The sequence below is a fragment of the Dermacentor silvarum genome, chromosome 11 (assembly GCF_013339745.2).
Source record: "Dermacentor silvarum isolate Dsil-2018 chromosome 11, BIME_Dsil_1.4, whole genome shotgun sequence".
NCBI classification, from domain to species: domain Eukaryota; kingdom Metazoa; phylum Arthropoda; class Arachnida; order Ixodida; family Ixodidae; genus Dermacentor; species Dermacentor silvarum.
The window spans coordinates 102,561,550-102,588,025 of NC_051164.1; the positions used below are offsets into that span (position 1 = coordinate 102,561,550).

The following is a 26,476-nucleotide window of genomic DNA, read 5'->3' on the forward strand; positions in this document are numbered from 1 at the left end:
ACATTAATCCCTTCGACCTTAAGTCTGGTGCGTTTAATATGTGTGCCAGGTCACCATGGTTTGTTTTTAAATGAAATGGCCGACGCACTCGCACGTGCATCCCTATTCTGCGGACTTCTGCTTATATCACAGCGGCTAGGTTTAGAAAACTATCTCTTTTAAATTAGTCTGCAAAACAGACATTCCAAATCACAGACTTAAAACATTTGCTTTACCCTTGGGACAATCAATGGTGTCCCACACGTAAATTGGAAATCTCCGTTATAAAATTACAATGCCGTACTCCGCCCCTAAATTTTTATCTACACAGGTCAGGTCTGGCGATGTCCCCCTCTATGCAATTTCTGCAAAAAAAAACTGAAACCATTGATCATTTTTTATTAACCTGCCGCCGATTCGCAATCCAGAGAAAGAAATACTTCGAAATTCCGTTCCGAAATTAGGCATCGCTATAAACACTGAAAACATTCTATCCTTTGGGGCATCTACACTGGGTTTTAGCCACAGGAACGTATGCAGGGCCGTATGTGAGTTCCTTGGTGACACAAGGAGAATACCTAGTTAATTTACTGATTTTTATTGTTTATTAGTTTACAAAGTTCCAATTAAACTGAATGAAATTTATTACCTTCAAGCTTGCTGTCCTTTCAAAAAGCACATGATTTCCTATAAGATTTGTTTTTAAAAAAGACGGCTCTAACATCAGTTTCAACTGTACTCTCACCATTACTTTTTCCCTCAAGTTTTCTCCCCCCCGCCTCACCCGTTTCTAACATCAGTTTCAACTGTACCCTCACCATTAATTTTTCCCTCAAGTTTTCTCCCCCCGCCTCACCCGTTTAACCGCCGGCTTCTTGGCCAATCCCCCGTAGTGGGTATGCGCCATGGCATAGGAAGGAAGCAAGCAAGCAAGCCATCGTGCGGCTCGTACCCAGTTCGCTCCAAAAGAGAGGCGGAGGACTCGCTTTCCTCATAACAAATAAAATATGCCACAAAGCAACAATATCATATCAGTATATGTCTACGGAGTGCGAGATACTAGCAATAGATGTAACTATTCCTGGTTGTTCTCCGTTTTCTTTAGTTAATACATATTTTCCCGCAGGTGTTCAAGATATTCGATACCTTAATACTGTTGTAAAATCTTGTAGGAAAGACATTGTGATAGCGGGAGACTAATTCACACCATGTGGCTTGGGGTTTCCGAACAGACTCATGTGGAAAAAGATTATCGTACTGGGCAATTAATCAAACTTTTTGTTGCTTAAACACGAAAACAGTTACGTTTATTCAAGGCAGTTATAAATCAGCATTGGATCTAACATTTGCCAGTTCGGGGATGTCCGTCACTTCCTGGTCTACAGTCGACTCTGCCTCAAACAGTGACCATCTACCCATTAGATTTGATATTCTGTGCCCTCTTACTTCTTTAGAGTCTCCAGCGCGAATTTTTGTCAATTACCAGAAATTTCAGAGTGTATTAAAAGCGACCCTCACCTCCCAGATAACGGTGCCGGATGACATCAAAGCCATGAGTCTTTGCGCGGTATTAAAAAGTTCATATACAAGATCTCAGTTCAATATTAACAAAGATACACGTACTCACTCTCCTTGGTGGAATTCGGAGTATAAAAGACGAAAAGCCGCTTGGAAAAAACTACTTTACAATCAGTCTCCGAGTAACTGGAGTGATTATAAGTTTGCAGCTGCCACATTTAAGAGAACTGTATCGAATGCCAAAGACGAATATGATAAAAAACATCATGAATTCCTCTCTAAGCCTAACAACAAAAAAGCACTGTTCTGATTCCTTCGGTATAGAAAGTTCATACCGACATCAGCGAATACTACATCGATAATTCTTTCACCACGCGAGATATCTGCTTCATTAGAATTCATAGGAAAGGGATTAGCTCAACGCTTAACATCACGTTTGCCGAATCGACAATCGCGGATGACTTTGTGGAAGTCACAGTGTCGGAGCTTTCCAATATCGTTAGATCTTTGCCTGCCTCAGCACCAGGTCCTGATGGCATTTCCAATGCCATGCTAAAAATTTTGTTTGCAATATCTCCTGAGGAACTTCTAAACACCGTGAATTATTCTCTAAAAAATGCTTGGATTCCTCAAGAATGGAGGACAGCCAAAATAATTCCGCTACTTAAAAAACAAGGAGCTGGCTACAATCTTGACAATATTCGACCTATTTCTCTTACCTCAAATATGGTAAAACTTATTGAAAGAGTTCTATATGATCGCATGATAGATCATATATCTAAAAATTCGTTACTGAGCCCAAGTCAAATAGGTTTCCGGCCTGGTCTCTCTATTTGGTGTGCGCATGTAGACTTGGAAAGCCGTATCCAACTTGCTCGAAATAGAAAATAATTGAGTGCTTTAGTGCGAAAGCGAAAGCTTATGACAGTGTCGAGTACCCACTACTACTGGACAGATTACAGTCCTACAATTTTCTGAGATATATAACGACATGGATTTTTGCATTTTTAAGAAACAGAAAATTTTATTGTTTTCAAAACGGCGTTTCTTCAACAAAATTCAATCAGACAAGGGGGGTGCCCCAGGGGTCTGTTCTGTCTCCTGTCCTATTTAACCTGTTGATGAGTTCAATTCCACTGCGCCGGGAAGTTCCTCTCTATGTCTATGCAGACGACATCGCAATTTTCGCGACAGAAAGAGACATAAATTCCCTTTACATGTCCTTGCAAACATACCTCAGTATGCTAGAGACGTGGCTTCACACTCTTCACCTGTCTCTAAACGTAAGCAAAAGTGCAGTCCTTGTCTTTCCGCTTTCCGGGCCGACACATTTATCATTAGTATATGATCAGAGAACAATTCCACAAGTATATAGAGTCACTTAAGTACCTGGGTATCACATATGATGAAAAACTTAGCTGGCGTTCTCACATAGAAAATATTGCAACGAAAGGGACACGAGCTGTAGGTTTATTACGTAGAATCAGTAACCGGCGATCTGGTATGCGAAGTGACACATTAATTATGATCTACCGTATGTATGTACGACCGATTCTAGAATTTCGATGTGTTTTGTTTTCCGGAGGTGCAAAATATAAAATAAGACCACTTGTTCTTTTAGAGAGAGAAGCTCTTCGAATATGTTTAGGCCTGCCTAAATTCGTTGCTAATAATGTGTTATACCAGGAAGCGCGCTTACCTTCTCTTCACACGCGATTCTGTATGCTTATGGTTCAAACCTACTGAAGGGCTTATGAATCGCCTCTTAGACGTACAGAATATATATTTATTAGTGAACCAAATTCATTTTTTGAGATCACGTGGCCTCGGTTACATACCCCACAGGTTGTATTTATGCAGGCACAATTAGCACCTTTAAATGTTCGCATGAGGGAAATCATTCTGTTTGAGAGGTCCACATTGTCCTTTAAAATAAAATTTGCGGATATTTTCCCCCAAAACGCAAAACTGCTGCCACCAACATATTTGAATGCCCTTTTGCAAGATTATTTGACCCATTTCCCAATAAATGTAATAGCGACTGATGCTTCCTCGTGTGAAGAGAAGGCAGGCGTGGGAATATACTCACCATCCCTCGATTGGTATTTTTCACTTCGCCTGCCAGATTACACATCAGTTTTTCAGGCCGAACTTCTGGCAATAATTCTTGCATTGCGAAAGTTACCGCTACGTGTTACAAAAGTTATTATTGTCACAGATTCACTTTCTGCATGCAGCGCGCTTAACGCATCTACAAATTTGACAGCTTTAAACACGTTTTATACATGAGCTCCTCCACACTTAAAGTTAGTTCATTTAGTATGGGTACCAGGCCACCGAGGCATCCAACTTAATGAAATAGCTGATTCTTTAGCACGAGCTTCTTTAAAGGGTCCGGCTATATCTGTGCTGCCGGCAACTGCGTATATCACTGCAGCCAGATATAGGCAGTTTTCTTTGACTGAAGACAAGAAAAGCCTCGCACTAGCAAAATCAACAAACTTTATACATCTAAATTATTCTTGGAATCAACAGTGGTGTCCCAACCGGCAATTCGAACTAAAATTTACAAGACTGCGTTGCCGTATTCTACAACTAAATTTTTACTTGCACAGATGTGGTCTGGCGGCATCACCATTATGCTACCTCTGCAATGAGCCAGAATCTATCGATCGCTTTTTATTATTCTGTCGGCGGTTTTCTAATCATCGACAACGATGTTTAGAAATCCCACTTCGTAATCTAGGACTGCCGTTAAGCAGTTCAGTTTTACTCTCACTTGGAGCCACGGTGTTAGGATATGGCCACGGAAATGTTTGCCGAGCCATCTATAATTTTCTATGTGACACAAAAACATTGCCTTATTAATATTTTCCCATTTTTACGTGATTGCTTTATTTATCCTTCATTAAATTATAGCTTTAGCAAATTCAAAAAGCAAAGTCACAAAACCATTATTATTATTATTATTATTATTATTATTATTATTATTATTATTATTATTATTATTATTATTATTATTAGTATTATTATTATTATTCAAAATCTACGTATTTACTTTGCTGTATTTAATTTATTATTAAATTCATATTACTATTCCTATTCAGGCAAGGCTGGCTAACTTAGTATAGACTACTTAATTCTTTTATTATTGCTTTATTTCTCATTTTCAATTAGTCATTTATTTTTATTCTTATACTTATGCATTTATAAATTAATTTATTTTAAATTTCTATCATAACACCACCCGGTTCGTGGCCTATCCCCCTCAGTGGGGTGTGCTAAGTGTTGAGGCATCATCATCATCATCATAATCATCATCATCATCATCCAGTTCGCTCTCTGGCTACGCCCTATATCTACTGGTGCTTCGTTTGCCGCTGCTGCTATACGACGCGACTAAACCCTCTTTACAATTGGTGGAGCTGCTGGGTACAACAGGAAATCTAGAACTTCGCAACCGTACACTACAGCCCATCTTCATTATGCCGGAACAAGGACCACCACAAGCCCAACCCGCTGCTCCGGTGACTACCGTGCTTTGCCCTGGCCCGCTACGTCAACGAGACCCACCCATGTTCAGTGGTACTGAAGATCATGACGCTGACTACGACCGAGTGAGCATCCAAAACCACTGGGACTACACGCAAAAGCGGAATTACGTGTCGTTTTACTTGAGCGGTGTCGCCAGCGTGTGGCACCCAAACCACGAACGTGATCTCGCGACGTGGGTGGCCTTCAAAGCTAGCGTAACGGAGGCATTCGGACGCCCTGCCGTTTGCGTGGTCGTGCCCAACAGAGCGGAGAGACATTCACCAGCTATATAGAAGATGTTGTGGACCTCTGCAACCGTGTTGACGTCAGAATGGCTGATGCCAAGAAGATCTGACATATCTTAAAAATCATTGAAGACGACGCCTTCCAGATGCTGTTGACGAAAAATCTGGCAACAGTATCTGGTCAGTCTGTGTCAAAGCTTTGTCGAACTACGCAAACAACCCGTAGCCACCCGCCAATCTCCTCCACAAGCCACTTCTATGTCGAGCTTGGCTGTTGCCTCGGATTACACTTCGCTGCTGCTACAGATCAAGGAGTTCGTCCGTGAGGAAGTTGCTCGTCAGCTTTCGCTGATGCCGCTTACACACGGCCAATCGAGTTCTCCATTGGTGCCCGCTGTCCAACATGTCAGCTTATTTCAGTGAGGACTCCACATACGCCTCGTATATCACATGAAAATCGGGAGAAAATGGGGAGTATTCAGTCATTACGATTATTCAGTCAAGAAAGGTCAAAGCTTGAGAGCACATCGCACCTTAATTTTTTTTCAAGTATGCCGAAAAATTAATATTATGATGATGATGATGATTTATTGGCATCCCCTTTGAAACGGGGCGGCGACAAATAGTCACCTAGCCTGCTTGATTTAATCAGGTATACTATACATGTTCTTTGTTTAGCATTTTTGTATACCTCTCATTATTTTTCTTTTTCAAAAATTTACCTTGTACCGCTGCCTATGATTTTAAGAGATCAGGTCGTATCCATCTTTTCCCTGCTTTTTTTCCACCAGTACTCTAATCGTCTCTTGCTGATCTCTACGGCTGATCTGTTTATGTTTCCTTCCACTTTAAACCCAAGCGCTCCTGGGAGTTGCACGTTACCTACGGTTCGCGCTGGGTGGATCCCGTCGCATTCCATTAGGATGTGCTGAGTGGTTTCTGGATCTTTACTGCAGCATACACATGTCTCATCTAGTTCCGAATATTTGTTCCGATATGTTTTCGTCCTTAGGCAACCGGCTCGAGCCTCAAATAGCAAGGCACTGCCCTTTGTGTTATCGTACAAATTTTCCCTTCTAATTTCTTTCTTCTCATTCTTGTAAATCTCCATTGTCCTTTTCGTTTCCATTCTTTGCATCCAATTCACGGTCTCTATTTCTCACTTTCTTTCTGATGACCCCTGGTTGTCTATTTACAGTTTCGATTATCCTGTACTTGGTTGCCAACTTCCTTGACCTCTTCCTCCATTCTGTGTCCACGCTTTTCATGTAGAGATACTTGTGCACTTTAACCGCCCATTTATTTTCATCCATGTTCCTGAGCCTTTCTTCAAAACTAATTTTGCTTTGTGCTTCTCTGACTTCAAAAGAGGCCCAACCCATGTCTCCATGCACTGCCTCATTTGTCGTATTACCGTGTGCTCCCAAAGCCAACCGGCCTACTGATCTTTGGTTAACTTCCAAACCCGTCAATATATCCGATTTTAAGCATATAATGGCATTTGCGAATGTTAGCGCTGGCACCATTACTCCTTTCCAGATTCCACGCACCACCTCATACTTATTGTGGCCCCACAGTGCTCTGTGTTTCATTATTGCTGCATTCCGCTTCCCCTTTATTTTCAGATTATCTTGGTGGTTGCTTGAGTAATTCTTTCCTTCGTTTATGTGTACGCCGATGTACTTATATTGCTTCACTATGGGTATTACTTGCTGTTGAATTGACACCACGAAGTTACTCGTGTGTTCATTAAAGATCATAATCCCTGATTTCTCTGTGCTATAAACCTAAGGCCTATATTTGTCGCTGCGTTCCCACAGATATTCGCGAGTATCTGTAAATCTTTTTTATTGTCCGCTAGTAGCACAATGTCGTCTGCGTACATCAGTCCAGGGACCTTCTGTTGCACCATTTGTCCATTACGCATGTAGGATAAATTAAAACCTAATTCGCTGTTTTCCAGTCGTCTTTCTATGCCCTTGACGTAAAGCGTGAACAACAATGGTGACAGAGGGCATCCTTGCTTCAATCCTTGGTGAATTCCCACCATTTCATTTCCTTTTCGGCCTTCCCATGCCACTTGTACTTGGTTGTCTCGATATATCTCCCTCAGCAGCTCCACGAAATCGTCATCTATGCCTTCGTATTGAAGAATATCCCACAACAATTCCCTGTCTACGTTGTCATAAGCTCCTTTAATATCTAGAAATGCTATCCATAAAGGTCTTTTCTGAGCTACTGAAATCTCTATGCACTGAGTTAGTACAAACATATTGTCTTCTAAGCGTCTGCCTGGCCTGAACCCATTCTGTAGTTCCCCCAATACACCGTTTTCCTCCACACACTTCGACAGTTCTAATTTTATGGCTTGCATTGCCATTCTATATATCACCGACGTTACTGTAACTGGCCTGTACGAGCTCGTCTTATCCTTATCTCCTTTGCCTTTGTAGATGAGATTCATCTTGCTTTCACGCCATCCAACGGGAATATTCTTTGTTCTAATCACTTGCTCTATGGCATTAGTCAGCAGTGCCTTGCTTTTTGGACCGAGGTTTTTGATTAGCTGTATTGGGATTTCATCGGGTCCTGCTGCCGTGTTGTTAGGGACATTTTCTGCTGCCTTTTTCCAATAAAATTTTTCTATGCTGAATTTTGATCTCTCAGGCCTCTCTGTTGTTGCTGGATCTGTTGTCTGAACTACGCTTTTTCTCGTACCGAAGTTATGCCTGATAACGTCTGTGTTGTACCGTAGCGCATTATCGCCTTCATAGATGTTACCGTCTTCATCCCTTATAGCCGTTTGCGAGTTTCTAGTTGGAGCTCCGATTGCTTTTATATGGTTCCACAATCTTTTTGGGGCGCCTTTGTCTCTTTTGTGAATGTTATGCACCCAACGTTCACTTGCGCATTTAATTTTCTCTTGCACGAGCTCACTCGCAACCCTTTTCTTTTCTCGGTATGTATTCCATCTAAGGAGCACCTCTTCTTCTTGTAATCCCAACTTTTTGGCTTCTCGATGAACCCTAGATGCCTCTTTACGCTCTTCTATAGCTTGTTTAATTTCCTTGTTCCACCACTTACGTGGTTTCCTCTGTCCAATCCAACAATTGTATTGCCGTGTCCGCCTTATTTCATGCTGCATAACCTCCACCAGTTCCTTATATTCCCAGACTGCTGTAGGAAAAGCCTCAATTTTCTTCTCTATGTTGTTTGCGATCTCTGTTATTTGCTCGTCATTCATTTTTAAAAACTCTGAGGCTATTGGTTCATGTTCTGCGCTGGTATCTCTCCCAAACTTTAATGCTAAACGTCTATGATCGCTTCCCAGGCTATTTTTTCCATTTTCGTCTATTATCATTTGGTCCAGTTGTTCGTAGACCATTTCTGAGACTAAGGCGTAGTCGATACATGACTGCCTGTTTCCGCATAGCCACGTTACCTGTCCATGACACTTATTCTCCCTGTTAACTACTATAAGGTTCTGTTCATCACACAAATCCAGCACTAGAGAGCCGTTGTAATCAGTATATCCGTCTAAATCGTCCATGTGCGCGTTCATATCTCCCACTAATATCACCTGGCCCGAGTTACTGAACTCATTAATATCGCTTCTAATGCAATCGACCAATTCCTTATTTTTTTCCCTGCTATCACTACCTGTCCATAGGTAAGCTACTCCCAGCCACGTCTTTTTACCTTGCCATGTCCCACTAATCCATAAGTGCTCTTTACATGTCTCGTTTACCCTTCGCCACTTCAGACCTCGCCTAATTAGTACGCCTACGCCTCCGCCTTTCCTTGACCCGGTCATTCTGTTGCACCCTTCCCATACAAAGTTGTCAATAACAGGCGGCTGCTCCAAATCTCTTAGATGCGTTTCGGTCAAGGCGTACACGCTAATCGCTTCATCATTCAGTTGCGTTTGAATTTCCAGTCATTTTTCCTGCTTACGACCGCCCTGCATGTTAATGTAGCAAATTTTACCTTCTCTATTCTTATCCTTTCTGCGTCTTTTCCTGACTCCTGGTCGCCTAATTCTGCCCTTTATCGGTGTCTCGGTATGTTCAATACTCAATCCTGCTTCCTGATTGCCTGGGGCCCGCCTAAAAAAGCTACAGCTCGTGCCGCGAATCGACTTCCGACCGGTGTTGCTACACTTTCACTAAAATGTATCCCGTCACGCACAAAAGCGCCTTCGCGGCCTGCTCGGTGCACTTGCCTCGGAGCAAGTGCACCGAGGCAAAAAAAATGGGGAGTATTCAGTCATTACGATTATTCAGTCAAGAAAGGTCAAAGCTTGAGAGCACATCGCACCTTAATTTTTTTTCAAGTATGCCGAAAAATTAATGACGATGCTTACATGACGTCAATCGAATGACGAAGCTAGAATATCATTGGTGGAACGAAGGAAACGGAATCATGATGGTGATACATCCACGCATGCGCGGGATGACGACTACAATGACGACTACAATATACGACGGCGTGACGACGATGCTAAGAGCATGAATCTATGACGATCACTCTACGATGATTGCGATAACGACGAAATGACAACGCAGGCACTATACGAGAATAAAGACAGCAGGAGAAGTTAGAAGCTTCCTGCTTGTTTATTATTGGACATCGTGAAGCGCTACGCGCACTGCGTGATGAATTCTTCCGAATAAGATATTCGCTATTGTCTCACGTTGTACCAGAACCTAATTTTCGGTAATTAGTGTCGATGCTGAGCTGGCCGCAAACGTCGTCTTTATTTATTTCCCTCATCCAGGTTACGATATGGGCTGTTTCGTTATTGTGTTCCTTCTTATCTTACTAGTATATTTCAGCTTGGAATTTCCCCTTTCTCTATCGAGAGAGAGAGAGAGAGAGAGAATAAACATATTTATTAGGTAAATAACGGTACCCGAAATTTATTATAAAATAACGGTACCCGCACCGTTACATCTTCATTTTTTGCGCGCCCAGCATCAGAATCGAATGGCCTTTCCCACCAAATTGCAGCAATCACTTGTCCATCAACTTTCTAGAATGATGTAACCGATTTCATTTGTAAGTGACGTCATGAGGCTTTATTGTAAACCCACCCCTTGTGTAATACCCCCTAGAGGGATCTCTAAGGAAATAAAGTGATGTGATGTAAATGAAGCTTTGGAGAGGCGTCCTTTATTCCAGAATGCCTTGAGCTCGGGCCGCGTCCTGGGCCCTCGCAATCAGCCGTTGCTGATCCTCGAGGTCGGAGCTGGCCAAGGCTCTCTCCCAAAGCTCGTTGGTGTGATAAGCGTTCTATCGAGCCATAGCCACTGTGTCGAACAGTGGGCTGTATAAACACTGGCTACGAAATTTGTGGTTGTTCCCCTGATGGAGACAAGTCCACCTGTCGTAACGTTGGCCCTAACCTGGAACGTCCTATGTTCGCCCTACGACTAAGGCAAAATATAATCTCTTGTGTTCCTGCCATCGGTCTGAACGGTTCTTTCGCTCGCCGACTCACGCATTGCTAAAGTGGACCTAACCTCGTTCTCTATGACGTGGTGACCCGGCCGTGATCGCAAGGCGAGCACCATAGCATGGAAGGGACCACGAGCGACAGACCGGCGATCGGCGCAGAGGGCATCTCCACGGTGCAGTTTCACCTGCCATCGTTTTGGCCACAGAATCCTGCAGCCTGGTTTACACACGTCATCTTCACCATTCGGTGCCGTTTTTGTCGTAGTAGTAGTAGGCATGGTGGTGTTGGTAATTCCAGTTCGTCTATCGCATTTCTTTGTAGCGGCGGTGGTGGTGGTCGTCCCCCGTCGCCATCACCGTCGCCGGCGGGCCGCGGGTACCGACGAAGGGGACGCCTTCTCGTCTTCCGTGCTCCTTGATTATTGCTACCGCCCTGCGTTTACGTCTTCGCACGTCATGCACCGGGTGCAAGTTATTCGGTATGTTATTCGGCATGTTTTCCGTCTGAATAGCGTCCCTGACTTCCGGTGACAGTGTTTCCTTTGGTCCCCGCGCCTCGTGATATTGAATCCCGAGCAGGTCGAGTATTCTTCTTCCCTATCTGGTGCCAGACAGCGTCTCCAGCTGCGCGATTCTATGCGCCTCGGGGATCTCGTCGTCCCCGAGCGTGTTGTGTACACCCAGCTCGAGGAGCCTGTGGGTGGTGTTAGATACGGACATCTGTCAAGGTCTCCGAGCTCACTCACTCGCCGTCACCTGTCAATCCTGATGCGCAGGGGCGCGTCGCCCATGATATCGGTCTCGGCAAATCGGTTGATTATCTCAGCCTCGTGCTTTTGTCCCCCCCCCCCCCCCCCCCTGCTTGACTCTCCCCGAGAGTGCAACGGGAGGCTGGCATGGCTTCAGGTAGTTGACCCTGGTCCCGAGCAAAGCTGTTTTGCAGCTGGGGAAGGTCACTCAAGACAAGCCGTCCCCTCCAGCTGAGCGCTTCCAGGCGAGGAGGCAACGCCAGAGGCAAGTCAACCATCGGACAATGTAGCCCTTGGAGCGTCCCCATTGGCCGAATATGACGCCACTTGCGCGGGCCCCTACGACTGGAGGAAAATGACGACACCTGAGTGGACTCGGCGATTGGCTGAAAATGACGTAACCCCGAGAGACCGAAGGTGTTAAAAAAAGAGAGACAGATCGAGAAGAGAGTCGTCCTTCTTGCCACGGGCCGCAGCGTGCGATTTGCTGTCGGCCGTCGATGGCTTTATTACTGTTATTACCACTATGTGCTAGTCCTGTATAAATAATGTTAATAAACCTCCATTTCCCTAAGTCCACCTCAACGTCGGCCAACTCCCGCAACCAATGGCTGCAAGAACCTGCCTCGCGGTCGTGTGACCGTGTGGCCACACAAGTGGCCGTGTGCTGGGGTACACCCAGGGCGCCCTGCGGATCGCATGTTCAGCTTGTCGGTTTCGCTTATGTTCCAGTCGCCGTACGCGGCGACGTACGCTATGTGGCTCAGCGCGTACGCCTGTATCAGCCTCGTCACGTTGTGTTCCTTCATTTTTTCCCTCTTGTTCGCGGCCCGCCTCACGAGGTGCGTGGCGGCGGCCACTTCCACTCGCAACTTGGACACCATCGGTATTCGGGTCCCCTCCCTCGTCGTGACGTGGACGCCCAAACGACGGGCCCTGCGGCATCTGTGCGGGTTACGTACACAAGCTAACTTTTGAATTTACCGTTGCGGCACTTGTGTCACTTGTTTAGCAAGCGGGCAACACACAGACACACACACCACCCATTTCGATTTAAACCAGGCCTTAGTATGTGTTCAACGTCGTGACGACCAAACAAAAGTTGTTAACTTAGCTTTTGCTGTTTGGTCACGCAGTATCAGTGAAAGTTGGCCGTTATCATTGAGACCTGCCGTCTCTTTTGACGCTGCCAGTCCTAAATGAAATACTTAGCAGATGTTTGCCAATCTGATCAACTGATGCATAAAAGACAGCGAAGCTGTGTAAGCGAGTTCTCACGCCAATGGTGACCACTAGAGGGGGAGTATTTGGATGGATCCGAAGCTACTTGACACGAACTTCCTTATTTGTACGTACTGAAGATGGTCCGACTACCGACAACTACAACGTGCCTTCGGATCCTCCAAGGCGCTGTTTTAAGCGCTATTCTTTTCAACCTCGCGCTTCTTGCGCTGGCCGACTCCCTACTCGGAACAGTGCGTGTCCCAATCTACGCCGACATCTGCATATGGACATCAGCAGTGACGCGCCTTCAGGTTCCTGCGAGGCTGCAGTAGGCAGCAACACAGGCATCCCGCTATCTTTGCACACAAATCCTAACCATCTCGGCAGAAAAAAAATGTGCATTACTCGCTCTTACGCGAAGAGTAATGATTAGTTAACTAGTACGCATCAATGGCCAGCCTATCTCCTACAAGAGAAATCGTCGGTTTTTGGGTGTCATTGTCGACCGGGACCTCTCCTGGAGCCCTCAGGTTGCCCACTTAAAGAATACGCAAACATCTATTGTCCGTGTGTTCAAATTCATCGCCGGCAAAACATGGGGATCATCAGTGGGGTTTATGCTATAGAGTTGTACCGAGCACTTCTTATCGGATTCCTATGCTATAGTTCTCACGCGCTTTCTAAATCTTGCAAGTCAGATCTTCGAGCACTTAAGAGCGTGTAAACACAGACACTACGCGTTTACCTCGGCCTCCGCAGAGCGCCTTAACAGCAGGAGCAGTTATAATGGCTCGAGACCATCCGATCACGACATACGCTACCATCGACACGCTTACAACGCAGAGCACGGTTGCCACGAATCACGATTTCACGGTTGCCACCAAGCTATCTCGGTGGTGTCATTTTCCAACGTAATCAGCACTCACCGTCGGCCTTCACCAACACCACCTAATAGCACAGGCCTACGCACTCCAATTTATGACGTCATGCTACTTGGCCCGAAATATTCATTGCCGAAAGCGGTGACATCAAAATCACTGTTGTTTACGGGGAAGCATCCCCATTAGATTCTATGGCAGTCGGGCCAGGTAGCATGATGTCATGAACGAAGTGCGTAGGCATTGTGCTATCTAGGTGGTGTTGCTTCCACACCCTCGGCACGTTCACCGTCAGCCTTGTGGTGTTTACACGAACCTGATGTGCGTCTTTCCTTTCGAGGAATACGAAAGAAGACTGACTTGTCTAGACATCTTGACTTTGAAGCAAGAACTCTGTATTGCTTGCATACTTTCTACTTTGACCGAGTCCACATATATACGGATGGCTCTTCCACTCAGACCAGCTCCAGCGGTGCAGTGGTTATCCCATCACGATCAATAGGCACCAGATACAAGATTTCTCATGTCACAACATCGACTGGTTCGGAGCCTGTTGCCCAACGAGGAGCCGTCGATTATATAACCAACCGGATAATCAGCGAGTAATATTCTGCGACTGAAAAGCGGTCGTACAATGTGATTTGTCAGTTTTTCGTCGCGGGTCCTGTGAGCAACTCGTCTCGGAGATACGAGAAACGCGCCGCCATTTGATCGCGAAAGTACACGACATCGTGTTTCAGTGTCTGCCGGGTCATTGCGTTATGTCTAGTAACGACCTCGCCGACGAAGCTGCTAGGAAAGCACACGAAAAAGAAAACCTGTTTCTATACCTATATCGAAAACTGACGCAGCCTATAACTTAAGCAAGCTAGCGCACCGCATGACATTGGAGAAGTGGCACAAACCAGACTTTACCCAGCATCCATTGCATTCTCTCGGCATTACCTAGGCTTCCGCAGAGTGAGGAAGCAATGTTGTGCCATTACGCTGAGCCATTGCATTCACCAATGCATGTGCATGTCTGAATGGAATGACCAATAGCAACGAGTGCAATGTCTGTGGTGTCGAGGATAATATGGAACGCCTCCTATGCTACTGCCCATCTCTTGAAAAGGAAAGACGGGACCTGCGGACAGCTCTAAATCAGTTGGATAAAAAAAATTGGGGTAGCTTGCACTAGTGGCGCAAGGCTAAAGACACAGCGAAGCTGGTCGGTTCCTAGCTGGTCCCGGTTATAATAAGTGATGCTAAGTTATACGAAGTAATTCCAAGGTATGCTAAGTTATGCGAAGTGTATAAGCATTTCCTCGTGGTCCGTGGCATCGGGGTACGCCTCGCGAAGCACTTGCAGTCCGAGCACACGTAGGGCAAGTGGGGCGAATGCAATGCACAGTGTACGGGCGGCGCACAGCAGACGACACACCGGGATGACGTCACCGCGCATGCGCAATAGGGCGCAGCTGGTGGGAGCTCGGCCGAGCCGCCGCCAGAGGCGCCTGCTGCAGTCATGGACAAATATCTTGGAGTGTGGATAAACAATGGGGCTGAGTACCTAACGGAACATGAAAAATATGTGACGGCTAAAGGTAGCAGAAATGCAGCTGTGATGAAAAATAGGGCACTGTGGAATTACAATAGGTACGAAGTGGTGAGAGGGATTTGGAAAGGGGTTATGGTCCCTAGTTTGACTTTCGGCAATGCGGTCCTGTGCATGAGATCAGAGGTTCGAGCAAGGTTGGAAGTTAAGCAGCGAGGGGTAGGTAGACTGGCTCTGGGAGCACACGGAAATACACCAAATCAGGGGGTACAGGGTGACATGGGATGGACGTCATTCGAGGGCAGGGAAGCCAGCAGCAAGATAGAATTTGAGGAGCGATTGAGAGAAATGGCAGAAAAGCGGTGGGCAAGGAGAGTTTTCAGTTATTTGTACATGAGGAATGTTGATACAAAATGGAGGAAGCTGACCAGAAAAATGTCAATCAAATATTTGGACTGCAGGAGGGGTGCAAACCAGGAAACAGCGGTTAAGAAAAAGGTTAAGGAAACAGAGAGGGGTGTGTGGAAAACGGGGATGCAGACGAAATCAGCACTGGAAACATACCGAACTTTCAAGCAAGAAATTGCCAAAGAAAATATCTACGATAATTCTAGGGGAAGCTCTTTGTTGTTTGAAGCCAGGACGGGAGTATTGCGGACTAAGATGTACCGAGTCAAGTACCAAGGTATAGACACGTTGTGCTGTACGTGTGGAGAAGAAGAGGAAACGGCTGAACACCTCATACTTTTCTGTAAAGGGCTTAACCCTACAGTGCAAGGCAACGGGGCTGATTTTTTCAAAGCATTGGGGTTTAGGGACAGTGAAGGCAAAATAGACTTTAAGCGGGTAGAAATAACCAAACAGAGGCTATCTGATTGGTGGATAAAATCAAGGCAGGGGTGAAATTTCACCCACCACAAAGTACAAATTATGTTAATAGTCATGGCTAGGTGGCGTATGCCACCGCCCGATTTAAAGGGTTCAGCCTCATCCATCCATCCATCCATCCATCCATCCGACACCGCGAGCGTTCGGCGCTAATGCGGGGAAACGGCGAAGCACGGATGGCGTCCGCAGCACCTCTGCGCGTTGCCTCGTTGGTGCTGCTACAAGTTCTTTCTCTCTCGCTCTCATTTTCTCTTTCTCCCCCCCCCCCCCCGAGCATAGCGCGCGACGGTCCGCGAGGTGGTTGCTAAGTAACGCAGTGACAGTCGGCACACATTACGGCCGGCTTAAACAGCTCCGCCGTTAAAACATTCACCTTGAACAAGATCTTTGGACCATGGTCTCGCATACCGCAGCTACTAAAGACCATAAAAGCTCTGCTGCGATTTTCGAAAGCTACTGGCTTGAGTGACCGTCTGTGATCTGGACTCAGTGACCATATGTGATATAGAGCAGAAAACTTATATGTCGGCGTCGGCGATATCCACATCGGACTTTCTCTTCTTCTCTTAATCTTTCCCTCCCCTTTCCTTTCCCCCAGTGCAAGGTTGCCAACCGGGCTCAGTCCTGGTTAACCTCCCTGTCTTTCATTTATGCTTTTCTCTCTCTCTTATCTGCTGGCTGATCTGAGTGATGATAACGGTGTAAGACGCTATTACAGCAAAGCTGTTAATGCGACTCGTAGCGCTGGAAAACGCCATATGCCAGTTTTTTGCCGTTTTGCTTTTTGCCAATAAATCCTTGAAAAAAACTAAATCACTAAAAAACTGTATATAAGGAAATGCGAGAATTGTTAGGCCGAATTCTTAATAGTATGTGTTATTTAGGAGTAAAACTAAAATTGTTTACCACTCGTTTGAGGTTCGGTATATTAAACGCCTAAAACGTGTTCCTCTTCAGTTGGAGATTCATAAAAGACAGAAATTTCACATTTAAATGAAATGGTGGTAAGTCTATGGGTGACGTGTACCGACAGCTTGAAGTGCTTAGGCTAATTATGGGCTTTGAAAATAATTACTGAATAATCATTTTATCCCTATCTTTACACTTCATACACGGCAGTTGTCGTTCTGTGGTCTCCTTGATTAACTACACTAGACGCGATGTTCTTGTTTCGTTGGAGTTGGAAGCATGCCACGTGTGACGAACGATAACTGTTTCATCTCTGTAGACTAAAACAGCCTTTGTAGAAAGGTACTTATTCGAGCATTGACGACTGTCACACAGCCTTTATTCGGTGTATTTGCCAAAGTCCTAAAACAACGGCGCAAGACGCCACCTTCAAAATTGGTGAAAATAATGGTAATGTTAAGAGTAAGTGGTGGTGAAACTTTCGTGATCCATGCTTAAATTGAAGCTTTGCACATAATTACTAAACCCTGGTTTCCCTCCGTACGTTCATGCCTCAAGCCAGGTTTGTAGTTGGTTTCACCGGTGTCTTCGGTTAATTAAGCAAGGTACCTTGTTAATATTTCCTGAAAATAAGACGCAAGTTATGGCTAATGCGTACGAAATGATCCAAATATGTTGGTTAATGTCGGCATTTCTAATAAATTCCGCATTCAAACGCTCCGGAGCATTATAAGAGTACTTTACGTGCGGCATAAAATTTAGTCCCCTGCAATGACTTAAATACATGTGCGATCAAGAGCACAGGTAACACAAATGAGCAGACATCTCCGAAAAATTTGTGTGCTACGTGAAATGCGTGTGGATCAAGTACAGATTTTGCAAAAAAAAAAAAAAAATACGATTTTAAGCAAGCGTTCGCAAGTGTTACGCAGCCGTAATCCGCAACGTTTCGCAACGTCACGAGCGAACTTTGGGTTTCAGAAACTTCATGTTTATAGAAATGCCACCTTAAGAGGAAGCTTTAGCTCGGCACCAACTCCGATTACACTTATTCAAATGCATGTAAAATGCTGAAATGCGTTCCTGAGATAACCTCTAGGCCGATTTTGGACTCTAGATAGCCTCTGGGCCTAAATTGTTTTACGGATTGGTAAGTGACAAAACAATAAAAGCATGAAGTTTACAAATCCTTAACTGTGCACCAAGAATAGATATCGCAGTTCCGTAAACTGCGTCCGTTGGAAAATCCAAAGCGAATAAATTTCATGGATTCATTTATATTTTACGTGAATTTGATCTAATGTTTTACACAGGTTTTGCCAAAATTCTTTTCGCATTCAACAGCCATCATGTATTCAATAGCCATGTACAATACATCAATTTTGTCGGCTTTAGATGTACTATTAGATGCAGTTTACAAATTTGGGATACCGGCTTTGATTGCTGAGGTACAAGAGTTCTTAACTTAATAGTTTCGTTTTCTGAAAATTTGCAATTATTTGTAAAAACATCCATGCCCTGAATAAAAATCCGCTTGCAAAATTCAATTAATTTTAACTTTTTCTTTAATACAAAACAAAACTAATTAAATATGATTCGCTGGTTGCCTAGGGAAACGATTTCTCCTTTCCCATTTAGTCAGATAGGAGCCCCCGAACTCAAGCTTCCTCTTAAGTGGCAAGTGTGGTGTCCTCGGTGTACTCAACGAGGCACCTTGCTTCGGTGAAACTAAGGGCCAGGTAATGGGTGATGTGCAGGTAATGTTGAGAGTGATCTAGTTATTTGACGATTTTGTAATAAATTACGTAGACATAAATTCCGGAACGTTAAATGTGTGTCACCAGTGCGCAGAATGGAGCCAGTTTTTCTGGCAGAACAAAAAAAAAAAATGTTACCCAGAACATGTTGCGAATATGGGTGGAAGCCTATCGGCAGGTATGGGCGCGAAGGTAAATGCATTTGGAATAAATACTGTCCCTGCAAAAAATTTAAGCAAGTTTTCGAAAGTGCCATAATGCCGTTAGCAGCTAAGCTACCCAATAATCCGAGATAACTCTATTTGATAACAACTTTGTGTTTGTTTGAAAAGGAGGTCATGTTCCAGTGCAATAGATGACGAAACTTTAAAGTCAAAGGCCGGATTATAAACGCTGTATAAGCAAATAATGTACCATGTATTTTCTCAATATTACGTTATTCGAGGTTCGCAGTAGATTTACCCAGTGTTCTTGATGAACTAAAAACGGCATCTTGCTTATATTTTGTATAGTTATAAGTATCGTGCAAACGAAATTAAATTTTGTGGACAAAATCTGTCTTAGGAGTGAGATTACGTATACAGGCCATCCGGATATTTGTAACTGTGTTGATGGAACAACGCAAAATTTATAACCTGCTGCCCTGAGGGAAATGTGAACGCCAGGAAGCTCACATATGGTAAAAATGGAGCTAGATTATGGCCAATGTTTCCGCAACATAAAAGGGGTTTGGATCAATTACTGCATTTGTAACCTTTCATACCAAGTTCCCGAAAACGTTATATGCTGGGAAGGTTGTAAATGAACACGTAATATTGGGCAACGTTTTAAATTCTGTGCTTTTATAACAGGCAACTCAATTTTTAACACGAAAGTGTTTTATGCCGGGGTCCACCAAGACTTCACTGACGTATTTCCGTCACGGAAATACGTCATAGAACATAATACAAAGAAAGAAACCAGAAGAAAAAGTTCCACAAACATACAAAATTTGGAAATCGAACCCACGACCTCTCGGTCCGCGACGATAGATCGCCGAGCGTTTAACCCATTGCGCCACAAACGCATTTGCAGAGAGCTACACAGACGCGCCTTATATATCTAACACTCCTCCGTGTACCCGCGCTCTTGCTCGGGGCGGTGCCGCCGCCTACGAGCAGAAAAGAGAAGTACTGCATTATGACACTAACGCGCACCGACAGTGAACGCTTCGGTGGTCTCAGCACTCCGACGCCTCGATGCCAGCATTCGAAGGGACGCTGGCATCAAGAAGCACTACCAACGGTGAACGCCTAGGTGGCGTTCACCATACTCAGCACAGCGGAGCGTGGCCTCCGCAATTAGCTCTGAAAATGTTTCTGAAGTTGATCGCGGAGGCTGCAATTACGACGCGCTGTACGCGCTGATTTGACTCGTTGACGATTCAGTTACGTGCTTTGTCTTGCGCGTTGTATTAGTGTGTCAGTTACGTGCTTCGTCTTTCGCGTTGTGCTAGCGTGTGCAGCGTAGTGCAGCTTCCATATGCACGACGGTTGCTCATGGTCATCGACGTTGGTAGTCGTGATGGAGGAGACGTGCCACCAGGCGTCAGCGTGGGTGCATCAACGCCTAAGGGCGCTTTAGCCACAAAACACCAATAGACATTATATATCAATGTGCAATAAACATTACACTACTTCTGTGAAGACACGTTTCACTTTCGTGTTCTATACCGATTCCTATATAAGAGGGATCAACCACATTTTTTGTTGCAACTGCTTGAAATAAACAGCTTGGCTGGTAATTGGGTTGTGATTCTGCAAGGCCACACAAGTCTGCAGTATTTTTTTTTTCTAGAACGCGAATGCGTGTAGCAAGTGCCGACTTACCTGCTTAGCAGCCAGGTCGCTTTCGGAGGTTCACACCCGCTTTCTGATGTCCGTTCCGAACCTGGTCCGCAACTTGGCTGTGCGCTTTGACGTCGTGTAGCAGGCACTGCTCGCCGGAAGGTTCTCATCTCTGCGAAGACGTGACAGATTAAGAACCATGGAAGATCGTCTACACGGCGCTCAGCAAATGCTCTTTCATTCTGATCACGTGACCCGAATGACGCTGTACCCAAGCATTATTGTCTAGCTAAAAAGTCACATCATACGCGAAGATCAGCTGCCTGAGGTGAGCAGTTTGTCGACAATGCTGATTGACTTGTGTCCATCCTTCAAAAGAAAAGCCGCTTAATTACTGTTACGTCAAGAATGACAATTGACTTGCTTTCGTCGCTCAAAACAAAAGCCGCTAATTTACTGTTACGTCAAGAACGATAATTGACTTGCGTCCTTATAAAATTTGTAGACATTTGTTTATGAATGAATGAGTGTGGTTTAGTGGCGTAAGGGCCAGGTATGGCCAAAGAGTGTCATGTCAGTGTTAGTAAGTTTGCAGTGGAGCAATGAATTCTGAGAAGTAAATGAGATGTGGCTGTAAAGGGGCCTAAAATAGTCGCTGTAAAGGGCGTAAAATCTACAGGTAATAAGACTATGGCATGACTAATGAGGCGTACTATGAACATGAAAAATACATTGCGAAAAAATGATACGATATGCAAAATGTGGTATCCTCTGGAGAGAGGATGCGCTACGATCTTATTGGGCTAATAACATGCAGGACCACATCGTTCAAGAAATCAACGACAACTTTGGCATTAAAAAGCGGTTCTTCACCAAGAAACATGATGGGAGAAAGAGGGACATGATACCGGTACGCTTGAGGAAAATATTTCTTTCTCTCTGTTTCGGCTCCAGGAGGACTTGGAGGATGGTCAGCCTCTCACTACATCTACCACAGGTTGGTGGTTCATCACCAGTCAGCAAAAAACTGTGGGTGCCATATGTATGTCCTATCCTGAGACGACAGAATAGGACATCAGTTTGTCGTGTTTTCGTTGCGGAGGGCCAGAAACCTATCTGTGGTTTTATAAAGTGAAGCTTATCATTTGTTTCAGCGTTCCACAAGCGCTGCCAGTGGCCTCGCAGTTTCCTTCGCAAGAAAAGGCTTCAGATCTGTGGAAGGGATAGCAGCGGCAGGATTAATAGCTTGCGATGTAGTTGATGTGACCAACTGGTGTTAGCACATTGCCCTCGATGCCTCTGTGGCCAGGCACCCAGCATATAATCACACGCTGGTTAGATATATATGCTTTTACACAGAACGGAATAGAGCTCAGTAAGTACAGGAATTTTGTGTTTGCTGAGTGACATCAGTGCTTTTACGACGCTTAGGGCATCTGTAAATACAATTGCTCTTTGAGGTTTTGAGATTTTGATTTCCTTGTATGATTCACAGCCGACAATAGTGCATGGGCCTCAGCCGTAAAGATACTTGTTTCCGGGTGCAATACACCGTATTCTGAGAAGGATGGGCCGACGGCTGCAAAAGACACCCCCGCACGTGACTTAGAAGCGTCTGTGTAAAACTCAGTGCACGGACCGGAGTTCGAGGAAATGAATTTTGATATGTGCCTCTGGTGCGTCTTTAGTAACCTGTACAAACGATGTGTCACACTCTGTGAGCTGCCACCGCCACGGAGGCAACAGTTTCGCTGTAGCCATAGGACGATGATCAAGCAGCCGAACACCCATTTCCTCACTAAGATTCATCACACGCAAAGAGAACGGCTTTCTCGCTGCAGGTCGATTTTGGAAGAGTGTGGCAGTGGTCATATCGTTTACGGTTGAATATGAAGGATGTTCAATGTACGCGTGTACGCTCAGAAAATATGTGAAACTGCTATATGAACGCTGCAGATGGAGTGACCACTGGTTCGGCTCTGCGTAGAGGACACCCGTCGCAAGGCGGTCTAGTATTTTTAATGCACTTGGCGTTGCGGAATTATAAATTATACCTCCGTAATCAAGGCGTGAGCGGACAAGACTGTTATACAAGTTGAGGAGGCATTTTCGTTCACTACTCCATGTTGCTCGCGACAGAATTTTTTAAAAGGTTCATAGCCTTCAGACACTTTGCCTTCAAATATTTAAGATGGGGGATAAAGGTAAGCTTAGAGTGGAGAACTATTCCCAGGAATTTCTGTTCACTGCTCATGGATGGTTCCTCTCGATTGATCCTGAGATTTAATACTGGTGTCATGCCTCTTTTGTTTGAGAAGAATATGCATGCACTTTTCTGTGCGTTTATTTTAAACCCATTTACATCCGCCCATTTAGGTTTTTTTTTTTTAATCCAAGCTGCACCTGTCGTTCACAGATAGCGATGTTACATGATTGAAAACCTATTTGTACATCATCTACATACACAGAATAAAACATGCTGCGTGGAATGACTGTATACAGGGAATTCATTTTTACATTAAAGAGTGTGCAACTAAGCACACCCCCTTGTGGCACGCCAGCCTCCTGGGTGAATGTTCTAAATAAAAGATTGCCCACTCTTACACGAAACGTGCGGTTAGACAAGTAGCTTTCGATTGTGTTTTACATATTTACACGGACGCCCATCGCAGAAAGATCTCGCAGAATCCCGAAGCGCGATGTCGTGTCATACGCTTTCTCTAAATCTAGAAATACAGAAAGTAAAAACTGTTTATGTATAAACGCATATCTAATGTTTGCCTCGATGCGAACAAGGTGGTCTATTATCGACCTACCCTCTCGAAAGCCACACTGGAAGGGGTCTAGTATTTTGTCATTTTCTGGGAAACAGATTAAGTGCCGGTTTATTATTATTTTTTTTTCATACAGCTTACACAGGCAGCTTGTTAGCGCTATCGGCCTGTAGCTGCTGACTAAAGACGGGTCCTTGCCTTGTTTAAGGATCGGGACGACTATTTCTTCTTTCCACGAGGACGGAATATGGCATTAAATATAGACAAGAGTATTTTCGGTGCTTCAGGATGTAGGTATCTAACCATTTCATACATAATACGATCGCCACCTGGCGCCGAGTTGTTGCAACATGTGAGAGATGCTTTAAGTTCGGCTAAGCTGAATGGCCGATTGTAAGCCTTTGCGATTAAGGGGCTGCCGCTCTTCGCGTTCTTTGAGCTTCAGGAAGGTTTCTGTATAGTGCGATTCACTTGATACATATTCAAAGTGTTCGCCTAGACAATCCGCCTGGTCTTCCAGGCTATCACCTTGGCTACTTACTAAGGGTAGGGGATGTGACTCCCGGCCTATTAGTTTATTTACCTTATTCCAGACTTTTGTTTCGTCGGCGTACGAATTTATACTGGAGATGAATTTTCCCCAGCTCTCTCTCTCTCTCTTAGCATGTCTACGCGTTCTCCTGCCCTGTGATTTTCCTTGTTTAAGATTAATCAGGTTTCCGGAAGTTGGAGAGTCGCGAAGCAATCCCCAGGCTTTGTTTTGCTTTTCGGTGCTTTGTGGCATTCGTCGTTCCACCAAGGTAGGCGACGCTTATTAGCCAGTCCACTAGTTTGTTGTATGCACCCTTCAGCAGCGTCAATGATAAAATCTGTTATATACGCCACAGCATCGTCTAGGTTAAAAGAGGCAATGTCATCCCGGCTTAAATATGTTAGTTCTCGGAAAATGTGCCAGTTAGCCGAGTCAACCTTCCATCGGGGAACGTGTGGCGAGCATCCATCTTGTTTTGTTAAGCGTAGCATAATTGGGAAGTGGCCACTTCCGAAGGGGTTCTTGAGAACAGACCACTCCAGGTACGGCATTAGTGCACTCGATACTATAGTTAGGTCTATGGAGGAGTATGTGTTATGCGCCACGCTGTAGTACGTTGGCTCTTTCTTATTAAGTATATACTAGTCTGAGGAAAAGAGAAAGTTTTCAATTAGGCGACCTCTCGCATCAAGAGAGTCCCCACAAAGTGTTATGTGCATTTAAATCTCCGACAACTATATATGTATGGAGCCGGAAGTTCATCTATGTGGTTTTGAAATTCGGTTTTATGAAGTGGGTAGCTGGGAAGGATGTATATAGAGCTAATAGTGGCTAGCTTGTCAAACAACGCCCTTAGAACAGCAACTGCCTCTAAGGGCGTACAAAGTTTTAATTCCCGGCAGGCAACACCTCTACTATGATAGAAGTGTGATACACTTCTATCATAGTAGTGTGATAGTAGTATACACTAGTAGTATACACTTCTATCATAGTAGTGTGATACCGGATGATACAAGTGTCATCGTGGTCTTTGCGAAAAATAGCATATTGTCTGAGAGGTTTGTTTGTGTATGTTTGAGGTGCGTTTCTTGAACACACAGCACCTTAGAGCTAAACCTGTGTATGGTTTCTTTAACGTCATCGAGGTTGTGGAGGAGTCCTTTGGCGTTTCCACTGTATTGTTTATGTAATCATCGTGAAAATGTTTCTTGTGCTGTATGTTTAAAAAAGAGCAGTTACCTCACATAGCCCTGTGATGCGGGCTTTTTCTTGTGTGGAGCGATCGCGAGATTCACGGCGCTCCGTAGGCGCTGATGGCGCCCTCTGGCCGGTTGTTGAGTCCAATGCCTCTTGCGAGACGCTGGACACGCGCTCTTGCGAGCGGTTTGTTTTACGTGCGGACCTCGTCTCGATGGACGAGATCATTGAGGCCACCAGCCCGGAGGTCGACGGCCACTTGGTCTGAGATGGCGGAGCAGCGCTAGCTGCAGTCGTTGGCGGCTCATTGCGTGTGGGCCGGACAGCCGCTGGAAGCCGTTGTGTCGCTGCCCCCTGACGTGCCACATCGACAAAGGTGTTCTTGGGCAGGTATGAAAACCGCCTACGTGCCTCCTTGACTGATATGTTCTCTTTTACCTTGATTGTAACAATTTATTTTTCCCTTTTCCATGATGGGCAGGACCGCGAGTACGCGGCGTGCTCCCCATCAAAATTCACACAGTGTGCAGCATTCTCACAGGATTCGGACGAATGTTCATGGGCACATTTGGCACAGGTTACTCGGCCGCGGCAGTTCTGAGAACTGTGGCCGAACCTTTGGCATTTGAAGCATCTAAGGGGATTGGGGATATAAGGTCTGACGCAGATCTTAACGTAACCTGTCTCAATAATCTCAGATAGTCCACTTGAGCCAAAAGATTAGATGTTTAGTTTTAATTTCTTTTCCATCACACCTCATCTTAATTCTTTTCACATTGATGACATTCTGGTCACTCCATCCCTCCAAAAGTTTCAGTCTCGGTGAGCTCCATCAGATCATCATCAGAGATGACACCACGAATGGTGATCACAATACGGTGCAGGGTGGCACTCACGGGAACATCCCCGAAAATCACAAGATTAGGTAGCTTTTCGTGCTGCTTTTTATCACGGAGTTCAAGAAGCATATCACCGCTTGCCAGCTAGGAAACTTCATAACCTGGGCCAAAAACTTCCGTCAGTGATTTCGCAACCAGGAAAGGTAAGACGATTCTTGCTGGCTTTTCTGTTTTCTCAGAATGTATAACATGAAATCTTGGGAAATTATCAACTTGGCGGCTAAAAAACTTGAATACTTCTTCAGTGCGCCCTCGTTTCACGGGGCGACCAGGCAGTGGGGGGAACGACGAAAAGGACATAATGATTTCGGTAGCTTTGCGAGCCGCCCACCAACTCGAGCCCAACAAGGGGAAGCTACGAAGCCCGAAGGCAACGAAGAGGCCAACTGTACGTAGCTACTATAACCTAATATAATAGACCCTAAGTTGGATAAACTACACCAGGTTAACCCTTGCTGCCTGGAAGATTGGAAGTACTTGTAAAACGAAGTGAAGACAGGAGAGATTTAAAGTGAGTGAGAAAGACGAAGGTTGGAGGGAAAGAGAGACGGGAAAAGGCAACTATCGATTTCC

The 26,476-nt window shown here is 44.9% G+C and overlaps 1 protein-coding gene across 1 annotated transcript in view; it reads right to left on the reverse strand.

Annotated features, from left to right (window-relative positions):
* The window catches only part of LOC125941349 (uncharacterized), a 63,663-nt gene extending 42,979 nt beyond the window's left edge, over positions 1-20,684 (reverse strand). The window contains exon 1 of the mRNA XM_049658395.1: positions 20,544-20,684. Within this exon, the coding sequence (XP_049514352.1) occupies positions 20,544-20,671 (128 nt within the window). The 5' untranslated portion in view covers positions 20,672-20,684. The remainder of the gene's footprint in view (positions 1-20,543) is intronic.
* Positions 20,685-26,476: the final 5,792 nt, after the last annotated feature.